Source organism: Metopolophium dirhodum, chromosome 3, assembly GCF_019925205.1.
Source record: "Metopolophium dirhodum isolate CAU chromosome 3, ASM1992520v1, whole genome shotgun sequence".
In the NCBI taxonomy this organism is placed as follows: domain Eukaryota; kingdom Metazoa; phylum Arthropoda; class Insecta; order Hemiptera; family Aphididae; genus Metopolophium; species Metopolophium dirhodum.
The window spans coordinates 37,794,216-37,810,404 of NC_083562.1; the positions used below are offsets into that span (position 1 = coordinate 37,794,216).

A 16,189-nucleotide genomic window follows, 5' to 3' on the forward strand; every position below is an offset into this window, starting at 1 on the left:
GTCCCGTCTATTTCTATAAGTCTATGTGGAAAATATACCGACGATAAATGTATTGGCAGCAGCTGTGTCAGTACAGCACGGAAATAAAAACTAAGCTATGTGTACATAATAATTATTGGTGGTTGTTGAACCGGAAATACTTTTAGCCCAGTCTCCAGCGACCTCCGTCAGATCGAAAAAAAAAATTGAGACTGCAGGTCCCCGATGAGATCGTCACAAGGACATAATAATATTATGTTATGTCACAACGATACCTGTTATTTACAAAACAAACTACCTAGAATGTAAGAACAAGTTTTTTTAAACATATATAAATAATATATTTAAGTATAATATATATATATATAAAAAAAAATATATATATAATCATTATTAATATTACGTATGTGTATAATAATTAAGCGTAAATTGAACTTATTTTTATATATACAATAGGTAGGTAATATTATAGTTATCTGTATTAATACCGACAATGCGAAAGTAAATACGTAAAGAGGAACTTTCATTATTGTTTTACACGAATAGTAAACAAACTTAGTAAACATATTATAAATATTATATCTTGAAATACTTGTTAAATGGTTGTAACAACAATAAATCCATAAAATCTATTATACCTATCGCTAGGTAGTAATCGCTGTATGGGTTCAATGGAGTAAATAAATCCATTGGGTTGTACAAAAAGGAAAAAAAAATTTAAGTCAAAGATTTACATACGATCCACTTGAAGATTTCATCGAGAAATTTTCCTACGAATTTTCTAAAAAATGAATCGTAATAATAACAAATTCGTCTATTTACATAATTAATATTATATACGTAATAGTAATAAAAATAAAAGGGATAAAGAGTTTAATTGTTAATTATTATTTAACCGTCTTTTTCAAAAGATCTTAAATATATATCAATGATGATCGTTTAGCACGAATGATCACGAATTACAATTTGCTTATCACAGAAACGCTGATTGAACTCGGAGATTATTGATCGTCCTGACTTATAATAATTTTGTTCGGAACCTAAACACGAACTTATAAAATATAAGAGTTTTATATAGTACAAAAGAGAGTCACCATCCTATAATAATATTAACAAATAGTAATAAAAGATATAATAAAATTATCAATTACCTATGTAATAAGTAATAACTAACTATATAATAATATGTATATATATATAAAAATAAAAGATGAGTAAGATGTCATTAAAACGAATCCAATACACCTCCTGAGAGTTTACTTGCATACAGATTCACCACCTGAAATCATTAATAAAATGTTCGTTAGATTATGATACAATAATAATTATTAATCTCACTAAAGAATTTAAATTAAAAAAATTAGAATATACTAAATACTTTATCATAACGTGATACTATAAATTAAAAAGCATTAAAGAAAATATCACATTTTTTACGTTTTTATTTTGAATTAATAAGACGTGTGTTTGAATTGTTTACACAATAAAAACGCGGTTTCAATATAAACCGTGTGATTTTTGGACTCGTTGAAATCGTCTATCAATACCATTCGCATTATGTTTTACGTAAACGTGCACATTACACACACAATACTACACGTCATTATTGACGGATATAGTATTATTGTTATAATGTTATATTACATGACGTACAATTGTACAAAAATAATTTTAACGGTTGTAAAGATGTGTTGAGGTACTATATAACTGTGATTGGATCAATAGTGGGGGTGAAGAGGTAAGCACTCGTTAAAAATAATATCATACACGTTTCTAATGCAATATAATAATATATGGAATAAAATAATATTGTGACTTGCGAAAAAAGAATTCGGGTATTCAGGGGACTCGTCTCGGTTCGTTCGCCTATCGTTGCCCGTTGGTACAGCACAGTGCAGATATATTTGTATGAATTTAACGCAATAATAAATCAAAAATTTTATTAAAAAATTAAGAACAAACACGGGTAAAAACGATTCTCGATATTCATAAAGGTATACTACACACACGTTTTTGAACACTGATGTGCAATCCATTAACTAGGAAAAAAGTGTACATATAGGCAGTGTTCGGATTAGATAAGTACTTTTTTATCTAGATAAAGACAAAGGTAATGCAACTTAAATATATCTAGATAGATATAAAAGATAACTTAACTCATATTTATCTAGATAAAGATAAAGATAAATACTTTTTTATCTAGATAAAAAAAAGATACAATTATTTTTCAAATGGTTTTAAATGCCGGTATATTTTAGTTGGGCACTAGGAACATAATAATAATAATGATATAAATAAAAATAATTACATTATTTATAAACCATAAACTTTGTTTGAGAATCTGTATAAATATTTAAAAATGCGTTTGTACAATTTCGTGATTTTTATCAATAAAAAATGTATCTAGATGAATTTATTTAGATTAGTAAAAAAATGATCTAAGATGAACGTTTAGATACCTTGTAACTATTTATCTAGATATAATAAAAGATGAACAAATAATTATCTAGATAAGTCCGAACACTGCATATAGGTAGGAATCGTAGGAATAATATTATACTGGAATTAAAATATATTCATCACTCGAAATGTCTATGTATAATATTATACAAGACGTATAAAGTATCTACCATTCTATTGATAATATTGGACAAAAATCGTACGTGGAATTTAAAATATTTTTCGGGTGCGTCACTGAGCATTACCGACTGATTGAACGTCCAAACACCGAAATCCGAGCGTTGATAATATCGTAGCATATGGATGACACACACACACACAAACACACACACACATAGTTTATAATGTTTTTTTTTTTATTGTTTACCTCGGCATAAAAAAAATGTAACCGTTGTTTTCGTATTTTGATAAGAATCTAAGACATCTAATTTATGTAACAGTAACATTACATTTTTTAAAACTACACGAGCCACGAGGACAATAATTATTACGGTGAGACAACCTGATACACACCAGTATATACATAATATAGTACAAGTTTATTAAGTAATGTATTGATATTTGGTGTGCCGCCGTTTGAGGGGCACGTTAGATGGGTAATGGGAACCAGTGTGGTCCAACGCTATCATATAAACGTAAATCGAGTAAATAGTTATTAATAGTTGTAAGTGACATCATTAGGTATACCTTGTATATGAGAGCGTACTGGTCTCTGGTCTGGACCGCGCCGGCCCTGCACCGCCGGACCGCGTACACCGTTTTCGGGACGTCGACGGTCCGTGTGAGTTCAAAATCTCTGATGGCCATGTCGCATGCGATTACCGTACCCGTCCGACCGGTGCCGGGGCTGCAGTGCACCACGTGAGGGCCGCTGTTGGTCTTCATGTGCGATCTGGCCTCCATGACGAACGCCAACATTGCGCCTGGGTCGGACGGCACACCTTGCACCGGCCAACCTCCGTACCACAGGTGCGTCACGTCCCGCCAAAGGTTCGTCTCCAGGTTCTGCCGATGAACAAGAAAAAATACATTAAATTAAGTTTGTTAAATTATTATCGCGCGTAAACCTAACCGAGGCAGGGGATCGCGGAGTGTTGTAATCGTCGAAATTAATATTATATGCATATACCTACAACTGCATATCATACAATTCTGGACCAGAGTACTGCTATATTATATTATATACTACATACTATTTATATTATATTCGTGCACAAGTGGATCTAGGCACGAAAAAAAAATGTTAGGGGCTAGTGCTAGACACAAGATAATATATGCGTCTATATTATACGTAATAAGTAATAACCATATAAAATACTCGCTGCAGTTTTATAGAGTGATTAACATAATATTTACATATACCTACCTATAAACTATTGTACATAGGTACTGATGTACTTTTGTATTATTCTTATAGAGACTAAAGTATGAATCACCAATTTTTATGAGGTATAACTTATAACTAATAAACGAGAAAGAATATTTGAAAAGTATCTAATAGCCCCAGCTTACCTTTTCTTTTTATCCACCCTATAGTCATGTAAAATAAGTGTCTTACGATGTACGATTAACAAGTATGCCTGTTATAGAATTATTAGGTTAGGTTAGTTAAATCTTATAGGTATACCTTCAACTGCAAATTGGAGATGATAAACTTCTCCTTTACTTCGCGTTTCTTCAATGTTATTTGATAATCACCAAACAACCGATGACAATCCAAGACTTCGGAAGGCGGTAAATAGTCAGCACATCTTTCCTATATAAATATAAAGTAATATTATATTAAAACATATTATTATAATATTATAATTTATAATATAGGTATAATGCAAACAATAAAAAGCGTACCTATTATATTGAATAAAATGGTTAAAATTATATTCTTAATGATCACTAGTCATAAGTATGTAGTTATCTATTACTATCGTATATATCGTATACTCTTGTATACAAATTATAGTATTGATTAATTTATTTTGAGTTTAGAATTAGACATTGTTTTTGATGTACCCCATAAATGAGGGTACATCATGTATTTACATGTAATTTCTACCGAAAAAAATCGACAATAAATGCTTCATATTCTACACCCGCTACCCGCACAACACAATTAACAAATAAATACAAATAAGGGCATTAAAAGAACAACTATAAAGAATCATGAACAATGTAATAGGTATGTTATAAAAATACATCACAAAAATTAAAATAATAATATTTTTTATACTATCTCCATTAAATTTAAGCCAAAGGCACATCATAATTTATATAAGAAATATTTAACGCTTAGTTATAATTATATATAATGAAAAATACTAATTACCTAGTCAATACATAGATATAATGTAAAAGTTTATTTTATAAATGACAATCATTTTTGTAAGTATAAAATAAAACAATCATTATGTAGCTGTTAGACAATCCATTTATAGATAATATAATAACATAGATTGTAGACAAACATAATTGTACATTTGTACACGAAGAAAAAAACATGAAAATACTTTACTTAAGATTTAAATACTGGCATTTTCTAACAGTATTAACAATAACCTTGAAAATAAATCGTGATATGTCAAATAAATGTCAAACTATTTACTTTCGATTTAAAATGTAAATAATTTAATTTAATATATAAACTATTACTACAATATTCATATTTGTTGCATAATAATATAATACAATATAATATAATTAAAGCATTTATTACATTAAGACATTGCGGCTGTTGACTAGAATTACTCGTATCCACTTTGTATTGTTAAATAATCACAGGTCACAGATAAAATTTAAAAAAAAAAATCCTTAGAAAACAGATAAAATAATTTATTGCTCAAGACCAAATAATATAATGACGCTACATAACTAATTTATTATTATAACAGACCCTGTTTGCACGCTTTTTTAATTATCTCGACAATGATTAGACATTTTACCATGGTAATTTTAAGTAATAAAAAACTAAATTAAATATACATTTTTAACTACCTACCATCATTCAAGAAATCATGTTACTTATTAAATGGAGTATGTCTAATTGTTCTAATTAATTATATCATCATGCAAATATTTTTTAAGCCGATATCATGACGTATCTTGTATTATTTACGTAATTATTTATTTCTGATATAATTATATGCCTACAAGTGTTAAATAATAATATACATTTAAGATTTAAATTTTAAAGTATCATAGATATTCATAATCTAAACATTTTAAAATTATTACCTAATAAATTTCTCAAACTATCTCTGAAAAAATTATTTAAAAACCATTTTAACATCAAAGGTGATTGAATACATTTTGAAATAGTATGAAAAAAAATATAATTTACATTATTTACTGTAATGTGGTTACACGACAATTTGTTTTATTAAAATGAGACGAGTATCACAATAATTCTAATTAGATTCGAATTAAGTTAATTTTAGGTCTAACAGTAGGTAATTACTAATAAGTAATAAGTAATAACAACAATTGACAAATAAACGTATTTCACATTTAGATGAAATTATCTTTAGAATACAATTTAGATTTTGTTTCAACGTTGTTTTTTTAATTCAATTAAACAAAAAATATGATATAATTTAATTCAATTGAATACCATTATTAACATGAACAACATAAATAGTAGTTATTAATTTATACGAGTGTAGAGTATTAAAGTACATTCTTCTCATACACGAAAACATAAGACATAAAGAATTATTGAATCGGTCTACTGATGTGTTAACCGTTAATTAATATGTTATATTATTTCACATTTATATAGTTTATACGTCTTAATACTTTCGCATATGAGTCATTCTGTATTGACATTGTTTTCGATTACGTAGGTACTATCTATAATGGTTATTATCTTCTGTAGGTTTTATTTATATTCTGTGAAAATATATTTACAAAACACTGTTGTTCTTATAAAAAAATAAGTAGGTAGGTACCTAGGTATATCGACATATCGTTCACTAGGCTTGTATAGTGAAAACATAATGGCAAATACATAATATATTTCATGTGAACAGGAAAAAAACACGTTTAACATATATTTGTGACGTAAAAATGTAATGGGAAGTTATTAGAAAGGTATATAATAAAATATAATAATTCAATTCGGGTATACTTTTCATTCTTAATTAATTTTATTGTGAACTTATATGGCAGTCTGCAAGAACTAATATTTATCATCGGAAACGCACAAGTAAGTATTTCAATAAAAGTCTGGTGTGTAATTTTGAATGGAATTTCAATGATTCAATATCCATTATACCATACTTAAATTATTTTAAGATAGTATCATAATAGTATAAATCGAAACATTTTAATTGCATAGTAATAGTCACAGATGTAGTTTTTTTTATTTATTCAATAAAATTATTTAGGTGATAAAAAAACCAATCGTTCTAATCCAATGAATACAAAAAAACTTATAGGTAGTATTACATAATAGAATAAAATATTTTTTTGCTGTTTAGAAATGTATACAGTGCATATATTTAATGTCTTGCATAACACGAACAAGGAATTAAGTATACATTTTTTTAAATAAGTATAATACAAATAAAATGTGTTTGAGCAATATTTAAATTAATGTATTAACTTTGTAGTTGTATATTCTATGGACCGAACTAGGTAAGTATTCTTATTAGTAATTGATAGTTGAATTAATAACATCAGAATTTTATCATAACAGTGGATAATTTATTATAATTTATAAGTTGTAGTATTTTAGCTTTTTACCAAGAACTGAATGAACATTTATATATATTGCTACCCACTCATACACACGTACGATGTAATCACGGCACAAGAATTAATATAAAACGATTTACCAAAAATCATAATTTTCATTATAAATCATACAAAAATAATAAGACAGGTTACCAATTAGCTTTATTTTATCTTTAATAATGAGTTAATTATTTTAGATTCAAATTAAATTGTGAAAACACACACCATTAAATTAGATTTTATGAAATGTGTGTGACAACAATTCAATATATGGCTAACCATAGAGATAACGGGCATTTTTCCTTATGCGTTTCCATATTACTCATCTATTTTATAAAATATTTTAGCGTTTATATAGTCTAACTTATACTCATATTATAATATAAGTTATAAGTTATAACTATATAATTATTAACAATACATATAAACTTAACAAATAATTCACACAAACGTCAAATGATCTGATATTATATTAATATACAGTTTTTATTTAAATTTGGCCTGTTGTATCGTTAGACCGACCGAACGTCTAGACTTACCACTCCTTTCTCAGTCAAGCTTGTGACCATAATGATGACTCTAGTATTTTGGTCCCAAATCATTTGCCAGAAGTCGGGCACGGTGGACTGCATTGGAGCTTGACAAGCGATATAAAACTTGTCGGCACCCTTATATCCCTAAAACAGTGATATTTAGAGTGTATATTTCAAATAACTACATAGCCATATTATTAGTATGTGAAACTGTTATCGTACCTTGACGAAATTGGCATTTATGTAGTCCGAATTCAGTCCAGAACCACGAGGATTCAGCAGAACTCTCGTTTCTGGCATTGGTATGACATTGGCGTAACGGTTCTTCGTTTCAGCGCCCGGTGGCAATTCATCTGGTTTCACTGTGATCACTGGTACATTAGAAAACTCCTCGTCAATCGCCGGTCGGTCTTCCGAGAAGCTCACGAGCCCAGCAAAGTTCAATACATGTGAACAAGCCGACTAAAAATAAAATACATTAGTACATAAAAATCAAAACGTTCAAACAAATACTTGAGATAAATACATCTTTCAAAAAAATCGTAAAAATACTCCATCTTCTACTATCTCGTCTACTTGACCTACTGGCCCTGCTATCTCTTCTCGCCGGTACAGTACGCCCGTACTTTTGACGAAAACAACACCAATAGCACATAATTTATACATAAAATAATATTTTTAGGAGATTCCAAATTTACTATTTAACGGTGTATCGTGTACTATATGTTAACCCGGGCGTAACGAACGTAAACTAAACAATTTAATCCAAACCGAACATGTTGTTACAATATTATTTTTATGATCACGACAATTATTATTTAAAATGTTTATAACGCATTGACGAACAGTCGTTTTTATCAATAGGCGACCTTTCTTTTTGACTAGCACACCGAGAAACAAACATGTCAAGGAACAAATCATACGGGAAGCGATAAAATAATTTATGTGTTGAATATAATATTGTATGGATAGGATGACATCTACAACAAGTGGGAGAGAAAACCATTTTCAACGGCGCATCATCGTATAATAGTGTAATTGGTTTCATTAGTTCTCGTACACGTACGACGTACATCTCAATTATTTTCTATGGATTAATAGAACTACGACGTGGCGATAAGTGGTTCAGTAGGCGAAACCTTTTGGGCATGCATATGTGTTCGTTCGTATGACAATTTTTTTACAACGTTTATTAATAAACAACATTTTTTGTTTTTTTTAAGTTTACAAAAAATATAATATGACTGACGGAAAACGAATACCGCCAATTCATGAAAAATTATAACTGTACCTAACTATGTGTAGCGATTATAATATTATTATCGATCATTGGTAAGTTTTTTCGCGAAAATTAACCGTATACGATAATTATTGTATGTAATATTATATTGTTAACGATTTATCTGATCAGATCTACAAATATGGAGTTTAATATATTTTATGCGAACATACAGTTTTGAATTTCGAGCTCATAGTAAATTTGTATAGGTTTACCTACAACGATTTAATGATCGTATCCTTCATGCTTAAAATATAATTAATTGTTTATCAACTAGTAACTCTAAAATACACACAAATAAAGTAATAAAAAAACCTATATAAAATATAAAATAGTATATTATTCAGTATTGTTCTAAATCGATAATGTATAACAAATTAAATTATTTGTGTTACATACGTTAATAATTATATACGATATACTCATCACACACTCTTATTTGTATGTTTATTAAAAAACATTAAATGTTCTACATAGTTCATAAACAAAGCCAATTATCTGTCTCTTGACAAAATAAAATATATTTTTAAAACTTTAATCCAATTCAGTAGATCAATAAAAATCGATTATATGGCAAATGAAAGTAGGTACATACCTCTTGAATACGATGTTAACAATTTTAAATTTAATATGATAAAATACATATAAGTCAAATAGGTACATTTTGAATAACGAAATTTATAAATTATAATTATGTTGGTATATAAAATATTTAATAAAAAATAAATTTTACCTACACCAGAGTAGGTAAAAGTAAAAAAAACGTAAATAACTTAATTTTTTTATCATTTAATTTTTATTATTTTTATTTTGTATGATTAAGTATGAAACGTTCTAATAAAATATGAAAAGTTTAAATGCGTTTATACAATTATTCAAGGATATAAAATGAATAAAAAGTGGGTTAATTTAGTATAAGTATTTTTCATTTTATTTTACAATATGGATTCCAATAATATAATATAATATGAACTAGAATTAGAATACAACGAACATTTTAACGAATCCTAAGTAATGTATTCAAAATATTAACTGCTTTTGTTATAATAAGTAGCTTCGTTTGAATATTATATGATTATAAAAATCTTAATCTTGTAAATATTTTGATTAAGCCAAGTCACGTATAAATAAATTTAAACAATATTTATCACTAGGTAGATATATAACAAAATAATTAAATGTATATGTGATTCGGACTATATACATAGTATTACATTTCTAAATAAACTAAGATTGTACGGACTAAGGATTTAGTTTTTTTTAAAACCTTATAAATTATAATCATATATATAGGTATATATATATATGGTTTTACATCGGCACAAATGTATAAATGAGTATTCACTATTAATCCACCACGCTATCATTGATAGCATAGATAATATATGAATAAATAGCACGAATAATATTGTATTTAGTAGATTAGGTATACCATATTATAGGAAAATATTGAATACCTACTACAACGAAAAAAAAATAAATACCTACGTATAGGAATTTTTTTAATCTTTAATAACTTATAAGTTTTAACTTAACGACAAGATCCGAATATGAAACTTCACGTTATCTTAAAGTCCAGAAGGTAGGAAAACAACTAATTTAAAGTGGATGTGGAATGAAAAAAAAAATACTTACAGATTCGTCGAAAGCAGGATTCCCATATGACCGTTTTGACGCTCTACGAGCGCCTTTTCTTCTAAAGCTGTTGAACACCGATATATTGTCCATACTATAGTCGTCTAATGAAACAGGAGTACACCTTTGTCCATAGTTGAATCGTTTTTGACGTTTGCGGACAATTATCTAAATCGTGTTCATTAACCGGTTATATATCAATACTTATATAAAAGCTAAACCACAAACAGGTATAATATATATTATATCAAATATTTTACTCACTAAAATCAATACAAGGAGGGTGCAAACACCGGCTATACATGATAAATATATGGCAGCCTTCACCCTTGGATTTTCAGTTTCATCCTTATCAACGTCAATTTCTATAGCTCGTTTCATAAACTTGGCTCTTATTACCTATATATATATATATATTAAAATTTTCTTTATATAGTGAATTATTATTCTTAAAATAAACATAATTCAATAAAATCCAATTATTATTTTAAATTATCATTATACGTATTACGTACGTTTGATTTGTAATCAAATGGATGGTTGTGTAGTAAGTTAAGAAACTCTTCGTTCATAAACGTGTTATAATCACCATTACTGTTTAACAAGTAAAATTCAACTTCCACCGGACTTTTCTCATCATTAGGGTGAAAACAGTGTTTTTCGAAGACGTTGAGGAATCTAATTTGATTTTTCGAATGAACACTACAAAAAAAATACATTTCAAATTATAATATTTCGTATAAAACACATTGTAATTAATCTACCTTTCGCTACCACTTTCAAATAGTTTAATAATAGCATCCTTAAGTTCGTCTTTGTTTTCACATATGTCTGCCATTGTCGAGTTAATCATAACGTTTAGATATGATTGAATGATTGGTTCATTTGGTCCGAAAGTAGTCGTACTCGAATCGACCACAGCTGGTTTTGGTCTTGAGGTAATTGAATTTGGCTTAATAGTTGTTGTAGTTTGTTTATTTGGTGATGTAGTGATGGAAGATTGTGTGGAGGACGGCTTCACAGTAGTACTTGTAGTAGGAGTAGTTATTTCAATTACTATAGGTGGAGAAGTAGTCGTTGTTATTCTTTGTGTAGTTGTTGGTATTGGGGTAGTTGTACTTGTTGTTGCTATTGGTTTGAGTGTGGTTGTAGTTGTTGTGGTGGGTCTTAGAGTTGTCGTAGTTGTTGTTGTTGGTTTCGGAGTCGTTGTAGTTGTTGTTGTTGATGTTGTTGTTGTAGTTGTTGTTGTTGATGTAGTTGATGTTGTTGAACTTAATAAACTAGTGACTATAGGAACATCGTTTTCTGAAATATCAGATTCTGAAGTTGGTTCATTAACTGCCATGGGACTTAGTGAAGAGGATTCAAATGTTTTTTGGCCATCATCTACTGCATCATCGTGGCTGTCCGTTGAGTTATATTCGAAATCAATAAAAGACGGATCCGGGGTGTTGGACCAACTAGGCGCTTGAGAAGTATTCGATATATCATTAGATGGTAGTTGGGATAATTCTGTTGAAAATATAAACATTATTAGTTTTATGAACAATGGTAAAAAGTATAATTCCAAAAAACTTACCCGATGAGGTTTTTTCTGAAGTTGCTGTTACAACTTCAGTTCCTGCAGTAGAGTTAGATATAGGATTCTCAGACGAAAACATATGTGTAAAATCAATCATTTCCAGTGAATCGTGATTGTCCATTGATTCCGTTATTTTATCATCTAACTTAGTTTTAATACTTTCTATATAATGTTCAGTAGTAGTCGAATGATTTTGGTTATTTAAATCGATATCATCATGAGAAATCGAAAATTCTATATCTGAATTACTCGATTGGACTCCAGTCGTTGTCGGCATTTTATTACTATCGTGATATTCTGAATAATCAAATAAAAGTCCCGGTGCTTTACTAAATATTTCAGTAGAAGTCTGTACCACTGGTAATTTATGGTCTCCTACATCTTCAGTATTTATCGTTACTCCATTATTATGTAAAATGTTTGATGGGTCCGTCGATAGTGTTGTAAATTCGACTTTTGTAACTTCTATTTTCGGTGCGATTTGTGACACAGGGATTTCAGACGATGTAAAAATATTTTGTTGGACATCTGAAGTATTATTATTTTCGAAAATTGATTTATAAGATGTTACTAACAACAAATTAGAATTTTGAGATTCCGTTGGCGTTGTAGATGACGATGGACGCAATGTTTCAATTACTGTAGTTGTATTTTCAACATCAGGCCTTTGAGATCCATATACTTCGTACTTATTTTGATCAGTGTCACCACCAAAAACATTCATCGTAGAATCATTTATATTTGGTATATGACTTGTTGACAACATTGAAATTGTATGTATTAAAGATTCCGTCGATGTAATTTCCGGAGTTAATCGATTAGTAGTACTTGATTCATTCGATAATACGTATGTTTCAGGCGTACCTGTAAATGTCTCGTTGGACTCCCCGGTGGCTAATGCACCGTTAGAAGTAGAAGTTGTGTTTAAATTATCTTCGTTTGTTTTTTGCAATCTAGTAGACCAAGTAATGAACGGTTTAATTTTAGTAACTGATTCTTGTACACTTGTTACATTTAAAGGTTTCTTGAAAATTCTATTAGTGTTATTTGGCGCTTTTAACGACGCCAAAGCCCAAGCCGTTGCTGTTGGTGGAATAGGCTGTTGAGCTGCTGACCCTTTTGGAGCAATCACTTTAATTGGTCTCATTTTATTTAATTGCACACTAGGAGAGCCAACTTCAGCTGTATTGTTGTTGGCTATTATAATTTCAGGCTCCGTTACATCCTGTTCAAACGGTTTTGTTTTAATTGTAGAAGAAATTATTTTTTGTTTTAAATTTAAATTTGATCTAATTGTGGGTCTACGAGATGCTTCAGTTGAAGTTCCAAAATTTGGATGGTGAGTAGCAATCAGTGGTGGTTTTTTGAACTTTGGCCTCTGCAGTTCAATTTCAGAATTATCCATTATTGTAGTAGTGTCAATTAAATCATCAGCTGTTGAAGTCAAAGCAACATCATCTTTAACGGTTTGATCAATTGGTTTAACTCTAATAGGTTTTTTGTGACGTAAAATTGTCAAAATTTCAGGAATTTCTGAAGTTCCTTGTTCATTTTGGAATCTCGTTTTCCCTCTATTTGTCGTAACACCTTTTAATCCATCTAAACGTTGTCTAGTTTTTCTCTCTCCATTATCGATGGGTCCTTTTTTCGTCAAACCATCAAATGATGTGGTAAAATCAGAATCATCACTACCAGTAACATCTTCAGGCTCATCATATTTTGTGAAGCTTGACGAAAACGAAGTTTTAATTTTATTGGTCGAACTGAGACTACTTCTTATAGTAGTTGGACCGGTTTCATTAAATCTGACTGTAAAGACTTCCCGGTATTCTTCGTTTTCTTTTAAAGGTTTAATTATAAACTTACGTTTTTCCATAAACTTTTCTGTGGTAGTAGCACTATTACTTAACTCATCTTCAATTTGTTCTTCTCGAACTGTAAGGGTAGGCTTTTGTGACGTCGTAACTTCAAAATTTTGTAATTTTGAAACTTCCGATAGTATGGAATTCTTTGTTGCATTGTTGGTACCGATGCCATCTTGGCATAGGACTAAGGAAATGCACGCCCAAATCCAAACTAAAACATTACAAATATAATTGACATTTTCTATATATATTGTGTTAAGAATAATTAGGAAAAACACATCGTAATAAATATTTGTTATTAATATTATTTTACTAGTATAAAATAGGCCTATTATTATTTGTATATTGGTACAAAACTTATACAATAATAAAAAGATGATATATTACCTATCCACCCTGAATGAAACTTCATCTATACAGTTGAGTTGTAAAAGTATCCAACAGGGGACATCGTTTGATACCGACAGTCATATTTAACCAAGTTTGTTGTTAGGACACATTTTTGTACCTGAAAATTAAAAATAATTCATTATAATTTTTCAAAGGAACTAATTAAAACAATTGATTTAAACATTTAATTAAATTTAGCATAAAGAACATGTATGATGCATGTATTCAACTATGATACAATTATAAGTAACTAATAAAATGTTTCGAGAAACCAATATTGTATCTATAGATATAATAATATGTATTATTTATTAATGAAATTATTTAATTATTAAAAATAGGGGTATGGACTTCTAGGAGTTTGCATGTTTTTAAATAATCATTAAAAACATAGCTAATAAGTATTATAACAATTTGTTTCATAGCGATACAAGTTTATATTTAAGATTTAAAGTTGAATATTTTGCATACTTGACCATTTTTTATTTATAATTGCATATTTTACAATTTTTTGTTATATAAAGGTGTAAGTTTTGTAATTTAAAAAATAAACCAAATTTTACATAGATTAACCTGGACCCTGAGATATTAGTATGATGATTTATAGAAAATGAATATTTTAAAATTAATGATTGTTTTTCTCGCCGATCACTCGTATTGTTACTTATCGGTATACGACACGCGTGATTCCCTAAAACTCGATGTAAGAAGAAAACAATTACAAAAAGAAAATGAATTGTTAGTTAATGCACAAGTTTTTTACTATAAATTACAATTTATAATTTTGTAAATATTATCTAGATTTTAAAATAAAAAGGTTTTATTCAATACTATAATTTTTTTTTTTAATGCATATGTTGTGCAAATTTATTGATTCTTTAGGGCATAATTGCATGCATATTTAAAGGTTTTTTAGGGCATGAAGTCCATAGCCTTAATTATAAATAAATATAAAACTGTATGTATCTGTAAAATATTATGATTAAAAATACATCCTAAAATACTGTAGTTACACCAATTGAACTCGACCGAATTTCTTTTAAGCCAAACTGCCACAATAAGCTATAACATATATATAGAAATATAGCTGAATTACCTATATTATATCATTATATAAAAGTAAAAATAAGACCTTGTGATAAAAAAAAATCCATTTTGAAAATAAATTATTCACTTAAAATATAATATTATATCGGAAATAAAACAGTCCGAAATAGTATTGAAAAACTGTTTCAATGCTATTCAATTGACCCTGGTTAACATATTAGTCAAACGTCCGCAATTCAAATCATGCAACACATTGCCGGAAGCTAACACGCCTCCTTTTGTTAAATTTTTGACATAAATGTAACTGATCGTATAAAATGTCAACGATTGAATTAGACAAAACACATACACACATATAATTGTGATAAAATATTTTGAACAATATAAAGTAATGTACCGTCAGAAAATGCAGGAAATAGTTTTTAAAAAATATGTTATTCAAGAGAACTATTTTCAAAACATCAAAATAATTTTTTTTTTAATTTTTACATAATAAGGTGTAATAGGCATATACTATATATATATTTTCTAAGTGACTGTTAAGTATTTTCCGATACAATTATATGTAGGTATCAAGGTAATGAATGTTGATATTATATTCTTAAATTGTTCACTTTTAAATACGTTCTGAAAACAAAATATTAAAATTAATGTTTAGTTGGGCTGTAATTATAATTAATTCACATCATTT

General features: G+C 28.5%; 1 protein-coding gene across 1 annotated transcript in view; it reads right to left on the minus strand.

Annotated features, from left to right (window-relative positions):
* Positions 1-294: 294 nt before the first annotated feature.
* The window catches only part of LOC132940182 (mucin-2-like), a 43,981-nt gene continuing 28,086 nt past the window's right edge, over positions 295-16,189 (minus strand). Inside the window, exons 2-12 of the mRNA XM_061007638.1 lie at positions 14,449-14,569; positions 12,194-14,272; positions 11,379-12,126; positions 11,130-11,316; positions 10,879-11,013; positions 10,615-10,782; positions 7,923-8,162; positions 7,707-7,844; positions 4,067-4,195; positions 3,127-3,444; positions 295-1,258 (exon numbers count right to left, since the gene is read on the minus strand). Coding sequence (XP_060863621.1) covers positions 1,205-1,258; positions 3,127-3,444; positions 4,067-4,195; positions 7,707-7,844; positions 7,923-8,162; positions 10,615-10,782; positions 10,879-11,013; positions 11,130-11,316; positions 11,379-12,126; positions 12,194-14,272; positions 14,449-14,473 — 4,221 coding nt within the window. The 5' untranslated portion in view covers positions 14,474-14,569 and the 3' untranslated portion in view covers positions 295-1,204. The remainder of the gene's footprint in view (positions 1,259-3,126; positions 3,445-4,066; positions 4,196-7,706; positions 7,845-7,922; positions 8,163-10,614; positions 10,783-10,878; positions 11,014-11,129; positions 11,317-11,378; positions 12,127-12,193; positions 14,273-14,448; positions 14,570-16,189) is intronic.